This window comes from Saccoglossus kowalevskii, chromosome 15 (assembly GCF_978046115.1).
Source record: "Saccoglossus kowalevskii chromosome 15, keSacKowa6.1, whole genome shotgun sequence".
Lineage (NCBI taxonomy): Eukaryota > Metazoa > Hemichordata > Enteropneusta > Harrimaniidae > Saccoglossus > Saccoglossus kowalevskii.
Genome location: NC_140655.1, coordinates 26,985,057 through 27,001,835, shown reverse-complemented (window position 1 = coordinate 27,001,835; position 16,779 = coordinate 26,985,057). Strand labels below are relative to the sequence as shown.

Here is a 16,779-nt window from a genome sequence, read left to right as displayed (position 1 = left end):
AGGACAAACAAAGGTCATAGCGTTGTAGTGGCGTCAAACGTCGCGTGGGATTCGACAAACGCGAAAATATTTTGGGGGCATTCCCATGCTTAATAATGTGCTGTACAAATTTGATGATAAGCAATTTTGATTAAGTAAGGGTATTCGGAAGCAATATTCCTCTGTCGAAGATCGGCCGGTCGATGTGTGCTACAAAATTAAGAAATTCGAGTTCAAAATCAAATCGTTCGTTTTTTGCGGCAGATGTTCGACGCACGTCTTTCATGCTTCTCACGAGATCTCACAATTGTACGGAAAATCACCTATTATAAAGAATTTGTTTAGCTCATTCTATATGTATGTATATTGAGACGTTGTCCGTGCACGTCATGAAGCAACTTCGAATGAGTCTACATGTTGCTGACGTACACAATCATACACAATATCTAACACACCAGAAACCCATAAAATTATACAATATCATGTGTTATCACAAATAATCAATGTCTAGCCATACTTCATGTATGTTCAGAAAGTAAAAAGAGAAAAATTGTAGAGGAGGTGCTTATCATATCAATACATTTTAGACCAAGTAACAACATCATGTAATGACACTATATTAAAATTATTGTATCAAACCAGCTCTGATATCTGGCAATAACATCATAGTATTTTTTATGACCAATACTATGACAAAAACATAAACTGTCATAACACCTGTCAATTGAAAAAGCTCCACTATCTTTGAGGCTGATACATTCACACATAAGAAATGGATGTACTAATACAACTAACAATTGACTAGTTTTAGAAAAGAAATGGTTACAAAACGCAACCACCTTGCTTTGTGTTTTGAAACATGCCACTCTTTATAACAAATATATTTCTTCAATTCGGTTAGAATGTTAGTAAAAATGATGTCATTATGGTGATAAAATAAATGCCTTTTCTGTTCATATTTAAGTCCAGTAGATGTGAAGATCAATGTGCATGGATCACAGAATCTGGATATTGATACTAAAATGTACGTAAAAGCATCCCACGAGAAGACCACACCAGGTGTTCTACAGGTTACAATCTGAGCGATGGTTTTAGAGAAGATGTTGAAAACTTGTTTGAATGGAGCTGTGCATTAACTGTCATAGGATTAGTGCAACAATTATAGGCCTATCGCGAAACATCCAATTGTTTGTGTCATACGTTTGGTAAAAATGAAAACAGTGTCACAATAGGTGAATACATTGAGGTATATAGTAAACAATTGATATTATCAACTTACCACTGCAGACATTTTGTCAGCTTCAGAGTCACCTCCTAAAATAGAAATAACAAGTCATTTTTATACCCGTTTGTGACACCTTGTATGAATGTGTTCGAAAGTGTCACTGACACACTGGAATGTGTTTGGGATGTCTTCCTTATTTGAAAAATGTGCGTCATATTTCATCACATTTGGACGATTTCTTTTGTTCACATCGGACACAAAGTAATGCGTGACAGAAAGAGTCACATTCTTACTGCAAAGTATGAACTCAAGCGCAGTATGGAATCGAATCAACCTCTGCTACACGACGGTCGATACAATATGAAAACATTTCTATTTAAAAAATGAGCATATAAACCTTAAAATGTGTTTGGTGGGATATACACATCAAACACTAAATAAATTGTTCACACTGATTTACGTTTGCACATAAATGTGCTGTAATAGAGAAAATATGATACTGTAACCCATGAACATGTCAGAGCCAGAAATATATTTCTATATATGTATATTGGTATATATCTCCTGTTTTATAATCACAGAGCCAATTCATATGGCATTACAAAGTGCCATGCATAAATCATAAATGAGCATAACAATTTGTTCAACTATATTGTATGCGAGTTGAGACGAAAGCAAATTGCATTAAAATGATATTTTCAAGATCAATAATGGCTAACAGTTTATCTCAACCTTTTCACCACCAGTTCCATCTTTTCATCACAAATTCACAAAATAGTCCTGTTTATAGTTTCCACTATCCTTCAGAAGATTGAGACAAAAAATAGCCACATTTTTTGTGTAAAAACTGAAAATTTACTAAATTTTCAAATATAATTTACATAATATAAATATAATTTACAAATTTGAGCGAGAAAGTCTAGCGGTGAAGAAGTTAAATTAGATTATAAAACAAAATGCACACTGGCAATACTAATTGGTAACGATGATTTTTTATGACAGCAGAGCCAACAAATATTGTCACAAATAAATTACAAAAACTTGAAGTACCGGTACAGTGAGGACTCTATAGTTCACTTACTAATAGGTGGAGGAAGAGGTTGCTGTGAAGATGGCCGACTTCGAATTGATGGTGAATATCGCTGACTGTCCCTTGACCTTGGCCGTGATTCTTGTGTGACAGGGCGACTACCAGTACTAGTAGCAGGTCTTGATAACTAATATAATTCAGGATAGATTATATTATTTTGGCGATAGACACAATCAACTATAACATCAAATGATTAACTTCATGTACAAAACAGAACTTTGAAAGACAGTATGTTGATAGAAAACTCCAGACATATGAATGTGAGCAATGATACAAACAAACTGTCTTTGTTGAGGTGCCATGTTTTTATTGGTCTTTCTTTACCACCAGTTCCTCTTTTCATCACAAAATCACAAATCTTCAGAAGATTGGGACAAAAGTAGCCATTTTTTTTAACAATAAACTGAAAATTTACTCAAATTTCGTCTGTTGGCTCCAAAATTAGGGTTTATTTCCAGAAATATTCAAGAATATAAGAAAAAAGTGCAGATAAATTTGGGCGAGTAATTCTGGTGGTGAAAAAGCTAAACCATGTGTAATTCATTTCCGACGTACCGACGTAATTCATTTCCGACGTAACTTTACAAAAATGATTCATACTTGTTCATTTATAACACAATAAAGATGATTCTCAGAAATTTGATCATTTTTAATTTGATCTGAAAAACATTATGGTCCCATTATGTACCAAGATCCAAGTCTGGAATGGCAGAATGGTTGATTTTTATGGATTCTTAAGTCCCAGTTATGACGTTGTTCAAACTTGAAGTAATAATATCTGAGTGATCAAAGCCCTGGCATGTCACCCTAACAAGGAGATCAGCCATGTATAAACTTGAAGCCTGCTATTGGATTTTTACTGAAGGCGATCCAATTTATTGGGACCAGGCAGTGTGTGGAAAGTGATGATTTGACACCGGTCGGCAATTTAGAATCAGATCGTCAACCAATACATCTGTATATCTATGACATGACGTATAATGAATATATAAAATTTGAACATCAGTCAAAGCATGTCAGAGATATGGCTCTTAAACCTCATTCATTAAAACAAAGTCGCAACCAGTCAGCCCTTTAGAATCCGACCTTGAAAACAAAATGACGTGCATCAGAAACTCATGATGTCTTATGTATGTACCAAATCGAAATCCATCCATAGAAAAACAAGATCCAGTTTCGAAATGCCAGAAATGCTTGATTTTTAATGTTTTTTTTAGCATAAAAATTACCACCATTCAGCCATTTTGAATCTGATCACCAAACCAATATATCTGTATATCTATGAGATCATGTACATTTAATATTTGAACATAATCAGTCAAAGCATGTCGGAGATATGGTTCTAGAAATGCATTCATTTTGAATTTGATCTGAAAAACAAAATGATGTGCATCAAAGTCCTATAATATCCAATGTATGTACCAAGTTTGAAAAAAAATTCATCTGTGAACAGCTAAGAAATGCTTGATTTCAATGGTTTTTCAGCACAAAAATGGCCACCATTCGGCCATCTTGACTGAGAACGTGAAACAAATTGATTTGCATATGTATAATATTTTGTATGAAGTTTGAATGTAATCGTGTAAAATGTAATGTAAAATGTGAATGTAACACAGGCCTGCCTCAGATCTTCATAGGTCCAGATGCACACACACATACACAGAGGTGTTCGAATGGGAACTAATTACAATGTACTACAATTAGAAATATGATAACAAGACACAGATAATTTGTATCAATGTTTACATCAACATGTCTGAAGTTGTCAAAAAAAAGTTCGCCAATGTGTTTCTTGCTTGTATCGCATGAAATTAATCATTTTATGCTACAGTGGATTGATTGAAATCAGCATAGAAGTTAACTTCTGTCGCATTGATCATTGTTGCTAAGATATATAGCGACCATCATGAAATCTAACGCAGAATTTATGTGTGTTACGCCTCGTGCCAGAGGCAATGTAAATTAACATTTTACACCTCTATTAAAATTACACCTCTATTGTATTGAAGTTAATCTGAGCCTTCCTTTTGTCACTGCCAGCGTAACACTGGCTATCCATCTCACAGTTATTACTACTACAGGTAGAAGTCAAATTGTCATTCCCAAACTATCAAATATTATCTGGTAAAGATGTTTTTCTGGTCCAAATATGTTTTATTGATTTCCCTTTTACAATATTTTGGCAGAATACGCCCTCAAAAAAACCTGCACTTTTCAAACTGACATGCTGAACAGAAACGATCTTTTTGGCTCAATCAATCATGTATGAAAAACTCTTTCTTGTACAGCGCCCTCTGTTGGTCTTATTTACTCACCATTCCATTAACATGGCTGTGAGGCGTACTGCAATGAAAACATAGTATACAGAAATTATTTTATTTGAAACATACCAAAGCATGAACATTAATTCTGAATTTCACTGCACACATTATTATCAGTTCTACGGAGGTGAAAAACTGACCTTATTCTTGATGTGTTATCGACTACAGCTATCTTTCTTACTCCAGGTGTAACAGGCCTCTGCAATGGTTCATCTAATAGGGCAGCATCTAACTGCTACAATCAGAAAAAAAAAATATCGATTTCAATGTCAAAGCTACAATTCTAGACATGAAAACAATTCTCAATCTTTCTTATCCAAATGTAGTCTGTATTCGTGACTTTGGAACGTTCTGACTTCCTTTCGTGTACTGCATCGAAGAAGAAGATCGAACAGATATAACTTTGATAATGTATAATTTTAGAATGGTAGAAAAAACTCCACTTGTATTATGGTCTATGATTATCTTTTCTGCATTTTCTCTTACACAACACCTTGAATCTGTTGAATTCAGAAGTTTGATCACACCGAACAGAACAGACGAGCTGTATTCAAGGTGCTGAGATTTCAAATAGTCCTAATATGTTGTTGACTTTAAATCACAGCAAGATATAAAACTTCTACTTGCTCATTCCAGTATATGGATGTGTTTTATCACAGTATACCGGAAAATACACAGTGCCTTCCTTAGCCTTCACATGCCATGCATTTTACTAACATTATAAGGTCATGGCAGCACTGGATGATTCAATGTCAGTGAGGACTGTCTCAACTTGTTCACAAGTGGACAATACACTTCAACACAAGAAATATAATTCTTAATTTAATAATTTTACACAAAACTTTGAATCAGATCAGACTGTTCATAATATAATGTTCATAAGTTCATAAATATTGATCAACATAAATTCAGGAATGGTGCTAGACCATGATTTTTATCATAATAAACAAATTTCATAATTGGTTTATCATTTAAGTATGTGCATGTCAAACTTTATAACTTCAATGCTTAGATTTTTAGGGCCAAAACCTTCCCCACACCCAAACTAAAGAAATTAAGTTTTTTATGAGACATCATTCAACGTTGTTCCTACGTATGAGTGAAATGAATGGTGACAATCTATTTGATTGGCTGCTGTGATCAGGTGAGAGAAATAAATAAATAAATAAATACAGCACTCAAACACACAGAGAGATGAACTACAAACAGTGTGGAACAGAAGACTTGATATAGTCAATGAATCTTACTGAGGTGAAACAAACATCACACCACTTAAAGTAATGAAATGAACACAGAGGCAACATGCACACGTGGATCAAACAATAATTTCATTAGTGGTTAGTGTATAATGACTAAGTGAGAGGAAGTCTATATGTGGAACAACTCACAAAAATGAAATATTACAATTTTGCAGATATATTCATAGATTCAAAAGATCAAATTATAAACAATTTTAATATACAAATGAAATTTAAATAAGTGAGTGAGTGGATGGATGGATGGATAAATGGATAAATGGATAAATAAATAAATAAATAAATAAATAAATAAATAAATAAATAAATAAATAAATAAATAAATAAATAAATAAATAAACTTTGAGTTTTTTCATAGACTATTAGCTATTAGCTATTGCTAAAACATAGGTGTGTACTTTTCAAGCCATGTACCTTGTTTTTCTTTGGCTTTCCATTGTGTGTCAGTATCTGTAACATAAATAAGCCAAAATAACATACATGCAAGTATCATGCATTATACATCATAGACACTGGATATGGGAGGAAAAGAACACAATCACTGAAAAACGATTACTGGTACATCATTGTTTGTAGACATTTTATGAGGAGCTAATTTATTGTCACTGTCACATAAAACATCCCCAGTACAATTTTTTTTCAAATTTCCATGAATGAAATTAGAAAAAATTACAGTTGTATTGTTTCTAAAATTTCCACAAGTTTTCCATTGGTGAAGTTAGAACAATTCACAGTTGTTGTGTTCCTATATATAAAGCATACAATTAGAAATGATGGTATAATAAGAAACAATAACAATGTGCTGTCCTTGGTACTGACATTTCATGCTTGACACACAATGTTAACATAAAAATAAATACAATGACAATGTTGGGAAGAGGACATTTCACGCTAACACATAATACAATGACAAAATTGGGAAACTGACATTTCACGCGAACACATAATCTAGTATGTTTTGAGTGAGTCATTGCTAACATAATACAATGACAATGTTGGGGAGCTGACATTTAACGCTAACACATAATCTAGTATGTTTTGAGTAAGTCATTGCTAACATAAATACATTGACGAAGTTGGAAAGTTGACATTTCATGCTACCGGTAACACATAATCTAGTACGTTTTAAGTGAGTCATTGCTAACATAATACAATGACAATGTTGAAGAACTGACATTTCAGGCATTGCTAACAAAAATACAATGACAAAGTTGGGGAGCTGACATTTAACGCTAACACATAATCCAGTATGTTTTGAGTAAGTCATTGCTAACATAAATACATTGACGAAGTTGGAAAGTTGACATTTCATGCTACCGGTAACACATAATCTAGTACGTTTTAAGTGAGTCATTGCTAACATAATACAATGACAATGTTGAAGAACTGACATTTCAGGCATTGCTAACAAAAATACAATGACAAAGTTGGGGAGCTGATATTTCACGCTAACACATAATCTAGTATGTTTTGAGGGATATTCAATGCTAAATTAATACAATGACAAAGTTGGGGAGCTGACAATTCATGCTAAAACATAATCTAGCATGTTTTGAGTGAGTCATTGCTAACATAAATACAATTGAGGAACTGACATTTAACCTGAAATTCAAGCTATTGCAGCGTAAACTTACCCCCAGATACTCTGTTTGCAACAACTGTTCACCAACAATTTCTCCGCGTTCAGGTTTTACAACTTCAGCCTTATCAAGATCAGCTTCCATGGCATCTTGTTCTTCCTGAAAAACAACAAATAATAACACTTTCATTACAACCTCCCGTAAAATCTGTATTAGAAACCAAGTGTCGGAAAATGTGTTATTCCTTTGACGGCATAGATGAGAAGAACAGATGCCTTCATAGAGAGAAATACTCAGCAGAGATCGATACCTGAAGCAAGCTCAACGCATGATACCTCCATGACATCGTCTACAACAAGACAGACGGTCAAACTCCCTAAATCGCAGTTGCCGTAACATTCTAAAAAGGACTACGTTCATGGACACTTTCACATCGTCAGTAGATAAGGACCTTAAGCTGGAAGAGGTCCAGAAATTCTAATACTTGACTGCTCAACTAGGCGGTGAAGCAACGCGAACGATCGAGGGCCTCCAGTTAACCAATGCAACTATCCAGAAGCGATAGCCACCTTGAAACAATGGTATGATCAGCCCCACGAAATTATTTCAAGCTACACGAAGGCACCGCCACCAGTTAATTTGTTATCCAGCATGACAAACTCGTACGACAATCTCAAAACGCACATCGGTAAAAGTAAGGATTCGTATGGTGATTTACTTGCGCCAATCATTTTTGATAAATTTCCGGCAAACGTCAAAACCAAGATTTCCCGCGAGCACGGCAACACAGCGTGGTCACTACACGAGTTAAAGGAAGCGGTCCATAAGGAAATTCAAGCCAGACAAGCAGGTACCTCCATAGAGTACTTCAATGATAATTTCTCCAGTGAAAGGTGTCTACCCTCTATAACATCCTTTCATGTTGGACACAAATCTTCTCGATCTACGGTCGCTAAACCCACAAGATCCTTCAAGTGCACCTACTGCAAAGGGCCACACTCTACACACGTCTGTGAAACCGTTGTCGGACATAATGCACGTAATGCATTTGTGAAAAGATACAGATTGTGTTTCAACTGCTTAGGACATCATACGTTATATGACCGCAAATCCAAATTTCATTGTAGAATAACCTGATATGTAATCATAGACTTATATCATGTTCATGTTTTATAGTATTGTGTTTATAATATTCGTAATTGTATGTAATATTCAAATTGCAATTCGTTCAAGTTGTGCTATTCGTTTAATTAGAGTGTTCACGCCGCGTCACAGTTTTCGTTAATTCATATTGTATCAATATATTTTTATATTTCTGTTTATAACCTTATTTGTTAAACTATTATTTTCGATTATCTATCTGCTCAACCGGCCGGCCGGCCCGGAGTGTCGGAAAATGTGTTATTTCTTTGACGGCATAGATGAGAAGAACAGATGCCTAACCATATGTAGTCTCTACGACTTAAGTATTATGCAACATCTTGCTACCCTACAATTTCTGTTTACACAAATATTGACATGTAACAGTATATAGATGCTTAGTTTTAACGATTAAATCAGTTGTTACTTTGTGTTCTAACTAGACACACACCTCGTCTTAGTCTCCCCTACTCCACGACCCGAACCTTTCCCTACACCAAGACCAAGGTACAATGCAGCAAAGGAGATGCAGCTTCTGTTAGAGCATCTATACATAAGACAATTGGTGAATTTTTGGTTCTCAGTTTTTCAAAGAGAATGGGTAAGGCTTTTATTAAGGACGAGGCTTCTAAGGTACTCCACTTTACTTTACCATATTTCCAATGTTAGAATAGCATTCAAATGCCAAAAAGCTCATTAAAAGTATATCAACTTGAAACCCATTTTTATTTTGTTCAAACTCTCTTGCTCAAAAACTCATTACAACAAATGAAGCTGATCAAACCTGTGAATAATTATTCCTGCACATGTTTATGAATATTTCTATTTCTTGTGTTGAACCAAATTTAATTACCCATTGTGTAAAGTGAAAGAATAGGACCTAAGCTCACACATGTGAAGTATTGTCAGAAAATACAAAATATTTTTATAAAACATTTTAATAAAACAACAAAACCTCTTCATTTCTATGTAATTAGTGCTAATCAAATGTGATTGATTGCCTCTATGTTACCTCATCATCATCTTCATCCTCATCATCGGATTCTGCATCTTCATCTGGAATATCAGCTATGAAGATAACGACAAAGGTGTCAAGGTTAAAATAGACCCTAATTATTCGAATATATCGTCTTTGCTCTATTAGTAGCACATGTGCTACAGATGTGTTAAAAAAAGTCACATTTCAACGATTCAGTAAACAGCATATGTTTTTTTGGTTTATTTTATTGCTTTTAAAAGAGACAATATGGTAGAGAGATAATCGAGATTAAATAGATAATTGGTACCCTAATTAGAAATACAAAATACAAAAGTCAGTCAGTCGCCCTCCCTCCATGCACCAATTTGCAGATGAAGTGGATGGCAGGACAATTTGAAAAAGAATTACTTTTTCAACATAAAATATATCTGATATATGTATACAATGGCTAATTTCTGGTCAGTTGTCTGTTAAAACACAATGTATGTTTTGTCTTTTTAGACAGGATGTTTAGGGACAATAACCAATCCCCATCTTCAATAATAACTTTACCAAGATGTTTAGGTTTGGAACTATTTCAATAGATACATGGCCTCTAGTCAGCCATACTGAATGTAAATATATAGACAAAACATTACAGACAATGGAGTTTAAAAGTTACCATCAAGGCCTGCACACACATACACACAGTTAGACTGGGCATCAAAGTCATCCCCAATTCCAGTCTACATGTGTAACAATATATACAAAGACAGAGGAGAATGTGTTCAGTTCTCTAAACTAAATTAAGTGCTTATGTGTCCCATTAGTATACTGTCAAGGAGTTTATGTGCACCTGCACACAGTGCAATTCTTGATTCCCTGAATTACTGAGAGATGCAATGTAATTATTTTTGCACATATGTAACCTATTTAGCAACAGGCAAGGGTAGGATAGAAATATAAAAAGTCAAAAAAGAACAATGTACAGACAACCCTGGAAGAAGACAGCAGCATATTTGAAACATTTTTTAAAAGACCATGGAGTGGGCGGGTTTAAAAATGGTCAGCTAGGACTATATAAGACAGATGAAGAAACTAATTTTTGTTATTTAGACTGAAACGAGTTAGTTAAAATATGATGGCACCTTTATTTTATTATTGTCTATTATAGTTTTTTTGAGCTGTGAGTTGGAAACACGGACGAACTATGTACCTTTGACTCTGCACATTTAGAATGTTGGTGAAATCTATCCTACTTCAGGTTCGATGATCCTAGGTCACACACTATACTCAAGTACACAAATACACAAATGCTATCAATTCAAGAAGCAGGAATTTAACATGAACTTGAGCCCTCCTAATAAAATCTCCTAAGACTTACTTGAGTTGAGTTGTTTGATAATGAATTGGATTTGGCGACTCATATCAGGATTATCATCTTTCAAGAAACATCTTAAAATTTCTTCTAAGCCCTAGAAATTATAAAGTAAACAAATAAGTAAGTAAATATGTTTTTAAATGAATAAATAAATAAATAAATTAATTAATTTTAAAATATGAAATGACATGGTAGTCTAGAGTGAACTACTTGGTTACATTCAACAGTTAGGCCAGACTTTTTTATTTCTTGTTTCTTGAGTTTTTATAAGGCAATTTGTTTGAGGAGGGCAGAAAATAAATAAAATTAATACTTTTTTTCCATTAGATTTGTGTGATTCTCAAAGAATTGTAAGTGAGATCATTGATCAGAGAGAAGAAATGAAATCAAATTTTATTCCATGTATAACCTTGTTTCTCATCTGCGCGAGACATTGGTACTTTGATCATGCTACTCCCACGAAAATGCAACTTGGATTTGTTATGCGGCGGGCTTTAAAAAAATGAAGATAAAAATAATATTTTTTTAGCAATTTTTGTGCTACAATTTAATTTTTATTTCATTTTCGGGTTCGCGAAACAAGGGATAATAAAAGTCTGGCCTTACAAAGTACAACATACCATTGCTTTTGCTTCCTCTCTGATTACTGGAATAGATAATATACTGTACAGTGCTCCATTCACGTAAGGTCGAATCTGTTAAACAAATAAGTTACTACTACATGTATTCACAATCTCTTTTTAATTGATACATATAAAAATTTACAAAGACTCCAGTAGCATTCATCAACAGCTCCTTAGCGTGACATAAAACGTTAAAAACGTTAGCCCATACTAAGAAAGACTTGCAAAAATGCTTAGTACGAGTCAGTAATTACGAGCTACATCTGACCTGTTTTTAAAACCAGATACAGTAAATTAGTATGGGCTGTCGAATACGAAGCTTAGGGCATGTTGGCTAGCAACTAAATACCATTGTAATTGTTGCACTTTGTGTATGGTAGAACTCACACAACACTCTGTACAATACTGCTGTTACACAACTCACCTCCTGGTTTTCATGTCCTAGTAAATCACTTAATACTTTCAATATGTGAGCAGCATCTTCACAGCATTTATGCTTACCTGGTATAATATATAAAGGAAATATTTTTTGAGGAAAAAAAAATCATGAAACAGTTTTTTAACAGGATGAACTACTTCTGGTCTGCACCAAATTCTGTGTTTGCTTTCTTACATTCACTTGAGCAACTTAAGACATGAAATATGATTAGTGTTGTATCCTCTTATGTTGCTATAGTCACACGATAAATTGCATTAACTACATGGAAATTATTTATGAATTATAGATTTTTAATTTTCATGAATTGTAACTGAGATCTCATTGAGAACGAGAAAGCCACGGGAATGTTTTTTGTCCTTCAAATAGAGCTTTACTCGCTTCTGTCATCAAGTGACCATACGCGACTATGATCTATTCTCGATTTGATAATGATCACATAATTTTATAACTTTGAGGTTCAAATGATTTGGTGTTCTGCAAAACGCACAAAGGGTACAAAACAAATGGTATTCTCTGGCGCTTACATCCAGGCATTTTCATCCCCTGGCAACCGCCACAGTGGAAACAAAGGCCGAAAACTCATAGGAAACTCACAGACTAGTTGTTGAGACTCTCCTGAAAAGACTGTCCCTACACATGTGCAACATATGTAAATTTGGTTGGTCAGGATTACTTCAAACTTGAATATGTTTTCATCGGCTCTTTGAGGTGTTCCACAGCAGCTTGTGCATAGAAATACAATGTACAGTGGTGCACATGTCAGCAACATAGAATGTTATGTGGCGTAGCCCTGCCCCCTGAGAATTTTTTTTTTTTTTAGCAAATCGAAAATGAACCCGAGATATTTTTCAAGTTTGCTGTCAAATGTGTCATCCATATGTTCAACCTTCTCCCAGGATGCAATGCAATGTGTTTGTATCAGAGTGTCACTAGATATTACCTGTTGTTCTAAGACATAAATTCATAAGTAGTGCTACTGAATACTCCAATGTGTAATCTGACAAGGCATCGCTGTCCACAAGCACCGATACCAACCATGATATCATACCACCTTCTATCATCTGAGATTGGAGTGGTCGCCTAGATAAAATAAAAATAAAGACTCACAATTATAATAAGCTGCTTTAATTTCGCGACATAAACTAAGAAAAAAAGCCTAATTTTGTAGCAGTGAATATTTTAATAAATACATGTACATAAAACATAACTCTCAGAACAAGCTGTAAATATAAAATGTGTTCAAATGATGTTGTTATTCCTCAGCCATATATATCTACAAGCTAACTGACCTTCAGACAAAACAAAGTATCCTAACTCGGTGAGTGACACTGTCTATTGTTTCAAAATCTAACTTAATTTAAGAGGGCAGCTTAAATTCCTATTCAGCAGTTATTTTTAAATTACAAATACACAATCTCTAGGTATGGTATCTCATAAATTTGCCAAGTGGGAATGCAACCCTGAGGCAGTTCACAGCAAATTAAAATTTCACAATTCTGAATATGTTACTGTGCATAATATGCCAAACAACTTCAAATTGTGTGTAATGAAAATCTGTTATGACACTGGAAACACACACAATGTTAGGATGCATAATATCAATAATAATATAAGTGTAGTTACTTTAAACTCAGTTTTTGTAGAGCTCCTAGAATATTTTCTCTTGTAATGGAATCTTTGTCTTCTGACTGTAAAGTTTCTTGTAATACAGGTAACAACTGTGAGTTTTTTGCAAGGTATGTACGACCTAAAATATTATCAGAATGAGAAAAAATCACAATTATATCACAAATATGTCTAAGATATTTATTTGGATGACTCAGTTCAATTGTGAGACTAATGTTTTAAACAGTATTACTAAGATCCAACTACATGCATATTTGAGAGCTACAATGCTATAAGAGTCCTTTTAGTATTTGACATAACACCAAGGGTTTGCAGGTGAACGTTTGACTCTTGGGAATGTGTAGTTGCTGTGTACAAATTCAGTTAAACACAAGTCGTTGACAGTGCCGGGCACGCACGAACTTCGAATAAGGCTGGAGCATTACTGATGCAATCAAACAACATATCACATGTACTTGAAACTTAAAATCAAAGAAAGCTTAGAAAGAACTCCCATGTGCTGAGAGTATTGGAGACACATTAAATATAATTTGAAATTACTTAGCTGAAAACTAATTATGCAAATCAGAAAATTAACATGAACAGATTTGATTGTAAAACTAATAAGGTCTGCGCAATGTAACAAAAACTCTATGTACCAAGTTTAATTGAAATGTGACTAGAACCAAAAAATCATGAATTATTATGCTAATTGGGGAAATAATATGAACAGAGTTTTACCCCAAACTAATTAGGTTTGTACATTGTCCTAGAGCATCTTTGTACTAAGTTTCATTAAAATGGAAATTAGTACTTCAGATATCAGTGTGAAAGCTTAAAATTGGTTAATTATGCAAATTGGGTAATTAATATGTACAGATTTTAACCCACAATTATCCAGGTCTGTCTCTTGTCCTACAGCATCCATGTATGAACATTCATTGATATGTGATGATTACCGTAGTACCTGAGATATCAGTGTGAAAGTTGGAAATTGGTTAATTATGCAAATTAGGTGATTAATATGCACAAATATTTACCAAAAACTAATTGGGTCTCTGCATAATTTTAGATTCATTGAAATGTGATGATTAGTACTTTAGATATCAGTAGAAAAGCTGAAAAATAATTATGCAAATTAGGTAATTAATATGCACAATTATTTACCCTGAAACTAATCAGGTCTCTGCATAGTCCTAAAGGATCTATGTACCAAGTTTCATTGGAATGCGATGATTAGTACTTGAGATACCCGTGGAAAAGCTGAAAATTAACTAATTATGCAAATTAGGTGATTAATATGCACAAATATTTATCCGAAACAATCAATCTCTGCATAGTCCTTGAGTATGTAAGTACCAAGTTTCATTGAAATGTAATGCTCACTACTTATATCAAAAGCTGAAAATTAATTAATTATGCATGTACTGATATTACCATAAAAACTATCAGGTCTGTGCAGTGTCATATGACATCTATGTACCAAGTTTCATTGAAATGTGATGATTAGTACTTGAGATATCAGTGGAAAAACCGAAAATTGACTAATCATTATGCAAATTAGGTAATTAGTGTCCACGGATTATTACCAAAAACTAATCAAAACCTAGCATTAGTTCAGAAAATCTATGTACCAAGTTTCATCAAAATCCAATGAGTGGTTGTTTAGATATCAGTGGAACAGTCATGGAACCACTAAAAAATAGCTAATTATCATGCAAATTAGGTAATTAATATGCACGGATTTTTACCAAAAACTAATCAAATCTGCGCCTATGTTCAGAGCATCTATGTACCAAGTTTCATCAAAATCCAATGAGTGATTCTTTAGATATCAGTGGAACAGTCATAGAACAGCTAAAAATTAGCTAATTATCATGCAAATTAGGTAATTAACGAGCATGGATTTTAACCAAAACCTAATCAAAACCTAGCATTAGTTCAGAGCATCTATGTACCAAGTTTCATCAAAATCCAATGAGTGGTTCTTTAGATATCAGTGGAACAGTCATAGAACAGCTAAAAATTAGCTAATTATCATGCAAATTAGGTAATTAACGAGCATGGATTTTTACCAAAACCTAATCAAATCTGCGCATTGGCCCAGAGCATCTATGCACCAAGTTTCATCAAAAACCGATGTATGGTTCTTGAGATAGCAGTGGAACAGTCGGACACACATACACACATACACACACACACACACACACACACACACACACACACACACACACACACACACACACACACACATACAGACACACTAACAGCAAAGACTCCCATTTTGTGCTTCCCACATGGGAGTCAAAAATCATCTATTATTACAGTTAAACTTGAGCTTGGTAAGAAAATAACTTGACACATTTACCATTTTATATTTAACCAAAATTTTAAATATTAACATATTGCCTACTGATGTCATTTTATACCATTCATATCGACTATCTGTGGAGGATTCCAGCAGGTGATGTAACTGTTATCGCCATGTTGTAACCGCCATATTGTCCCGAACACCAAAACAGCAAATAGGTGATTTTCCGAACAATTGCGAGATCTCGCGAGATGCATGAAAGACGCGCGTTGAACGACTGCCGCAAAAATCGAACGATTTGATTTTGAACTAGAATTTCTTTATTTCGCAGCTTACATTGACCGGCCGATCTTCGACAGAGGAATATTGCTTCCGAATACCCTTACTTAATCGAAATTGCCTATCATCAAATGTGGACAGCACATTATTAAGCATGGAAATGTCCCCGAAATACTTTCGCGTTTGTCGAATCCCACGCGATGTTTGACGCGACTACGAAGCTATGACCTTTGTTTGTCCTGTTTTTATGTTCGATTTCACGCATAACGCGCGATTCTCGCAGTGAACGGAAAATGGTCTATTGATAGCTAAGTTTCTGTATGTGCATGCCTGGAAATCGGTACGTGACTAGAACCAACCTCAACAGGATATGTCAAACTAATAGTGGGGGACTCGGACATGTTGAATATAAATGGACGATCACAATTCGATTGCGTTTCTATTTATTTCATTCAATCGTATAAATTCCTATATAATAAATGGCAAAGTTATCCAAACAAAATGTATGTACTGACACAGTATGAAACGTCAGGACACAGTCGCTGGAGTGTCTGGTGCGTGTCACAACACTCATGAATGAGTGCATGTAGCC

The 16,779-nt window shown here is 34.4% G+C and overlaps 1 protein-coding gene across 4 annotated transcripts in view; it reads right to left on the bottom strand.

Moving 5' to 3' along the window:
• LOC102801963 (lisH domain-containing protein ARMC9-like) overlaps positions 1-16,779 on the bottom strand; it is a 45,547-nt gene that overhangs the window by 9,323 nt on the left and 19,445 nt on the right. For 3 of the 4 annotated variants that reach the window (XM_085490647.1, XM_085490648.1, XM_078007271.2), the window contains 12 exons: positions 13,616-13,739; positions 12,933-13,072; positions 11,978-12,054; positions 11,551-11,625; positions 10,934-11,024; positions 9,604-9,659; positions 7,506-7,610; positions 6,286-6,321; positions 4,756-4,850; positions 4,610-4,637; positions 2,286-2,421; positions 1,259-1,293 (listed from right to left, as the gene is read on the bottom strand). In XM_085490647.1, coding sequence (XP_085346773.1) covers positions 1,259-1,293; positions 2,286-2,421; positions 4,610-4,637; positions 4,756-4,850; positions 6,286-6,321; positions 7,506-7,610; positions 9,604-9,659; positions 10,934-11,024; positions 11,551-11,625; positions 11,978-12,054; positions 12,933-13,072; positions 13,616-13,739 — 998 coding nt within the window. The remainder of the gene's footprint in view (positions 1-1,258; positions 1,294-2,285; positions 2,422-4,609; positions 4,638-4,755; positions 4,851-6,285; positions 6,322-7,505; positions 7,611-9,603; positions 9,660-10,933; positions 11,025-11,550; positions 11,626-11,977; positions 12,055-12,932; positions 13,073-13,615; positions 13,740-16,779) is intronic. The other variant, XM_085490649.1, reaches the window with a different exon arrangement.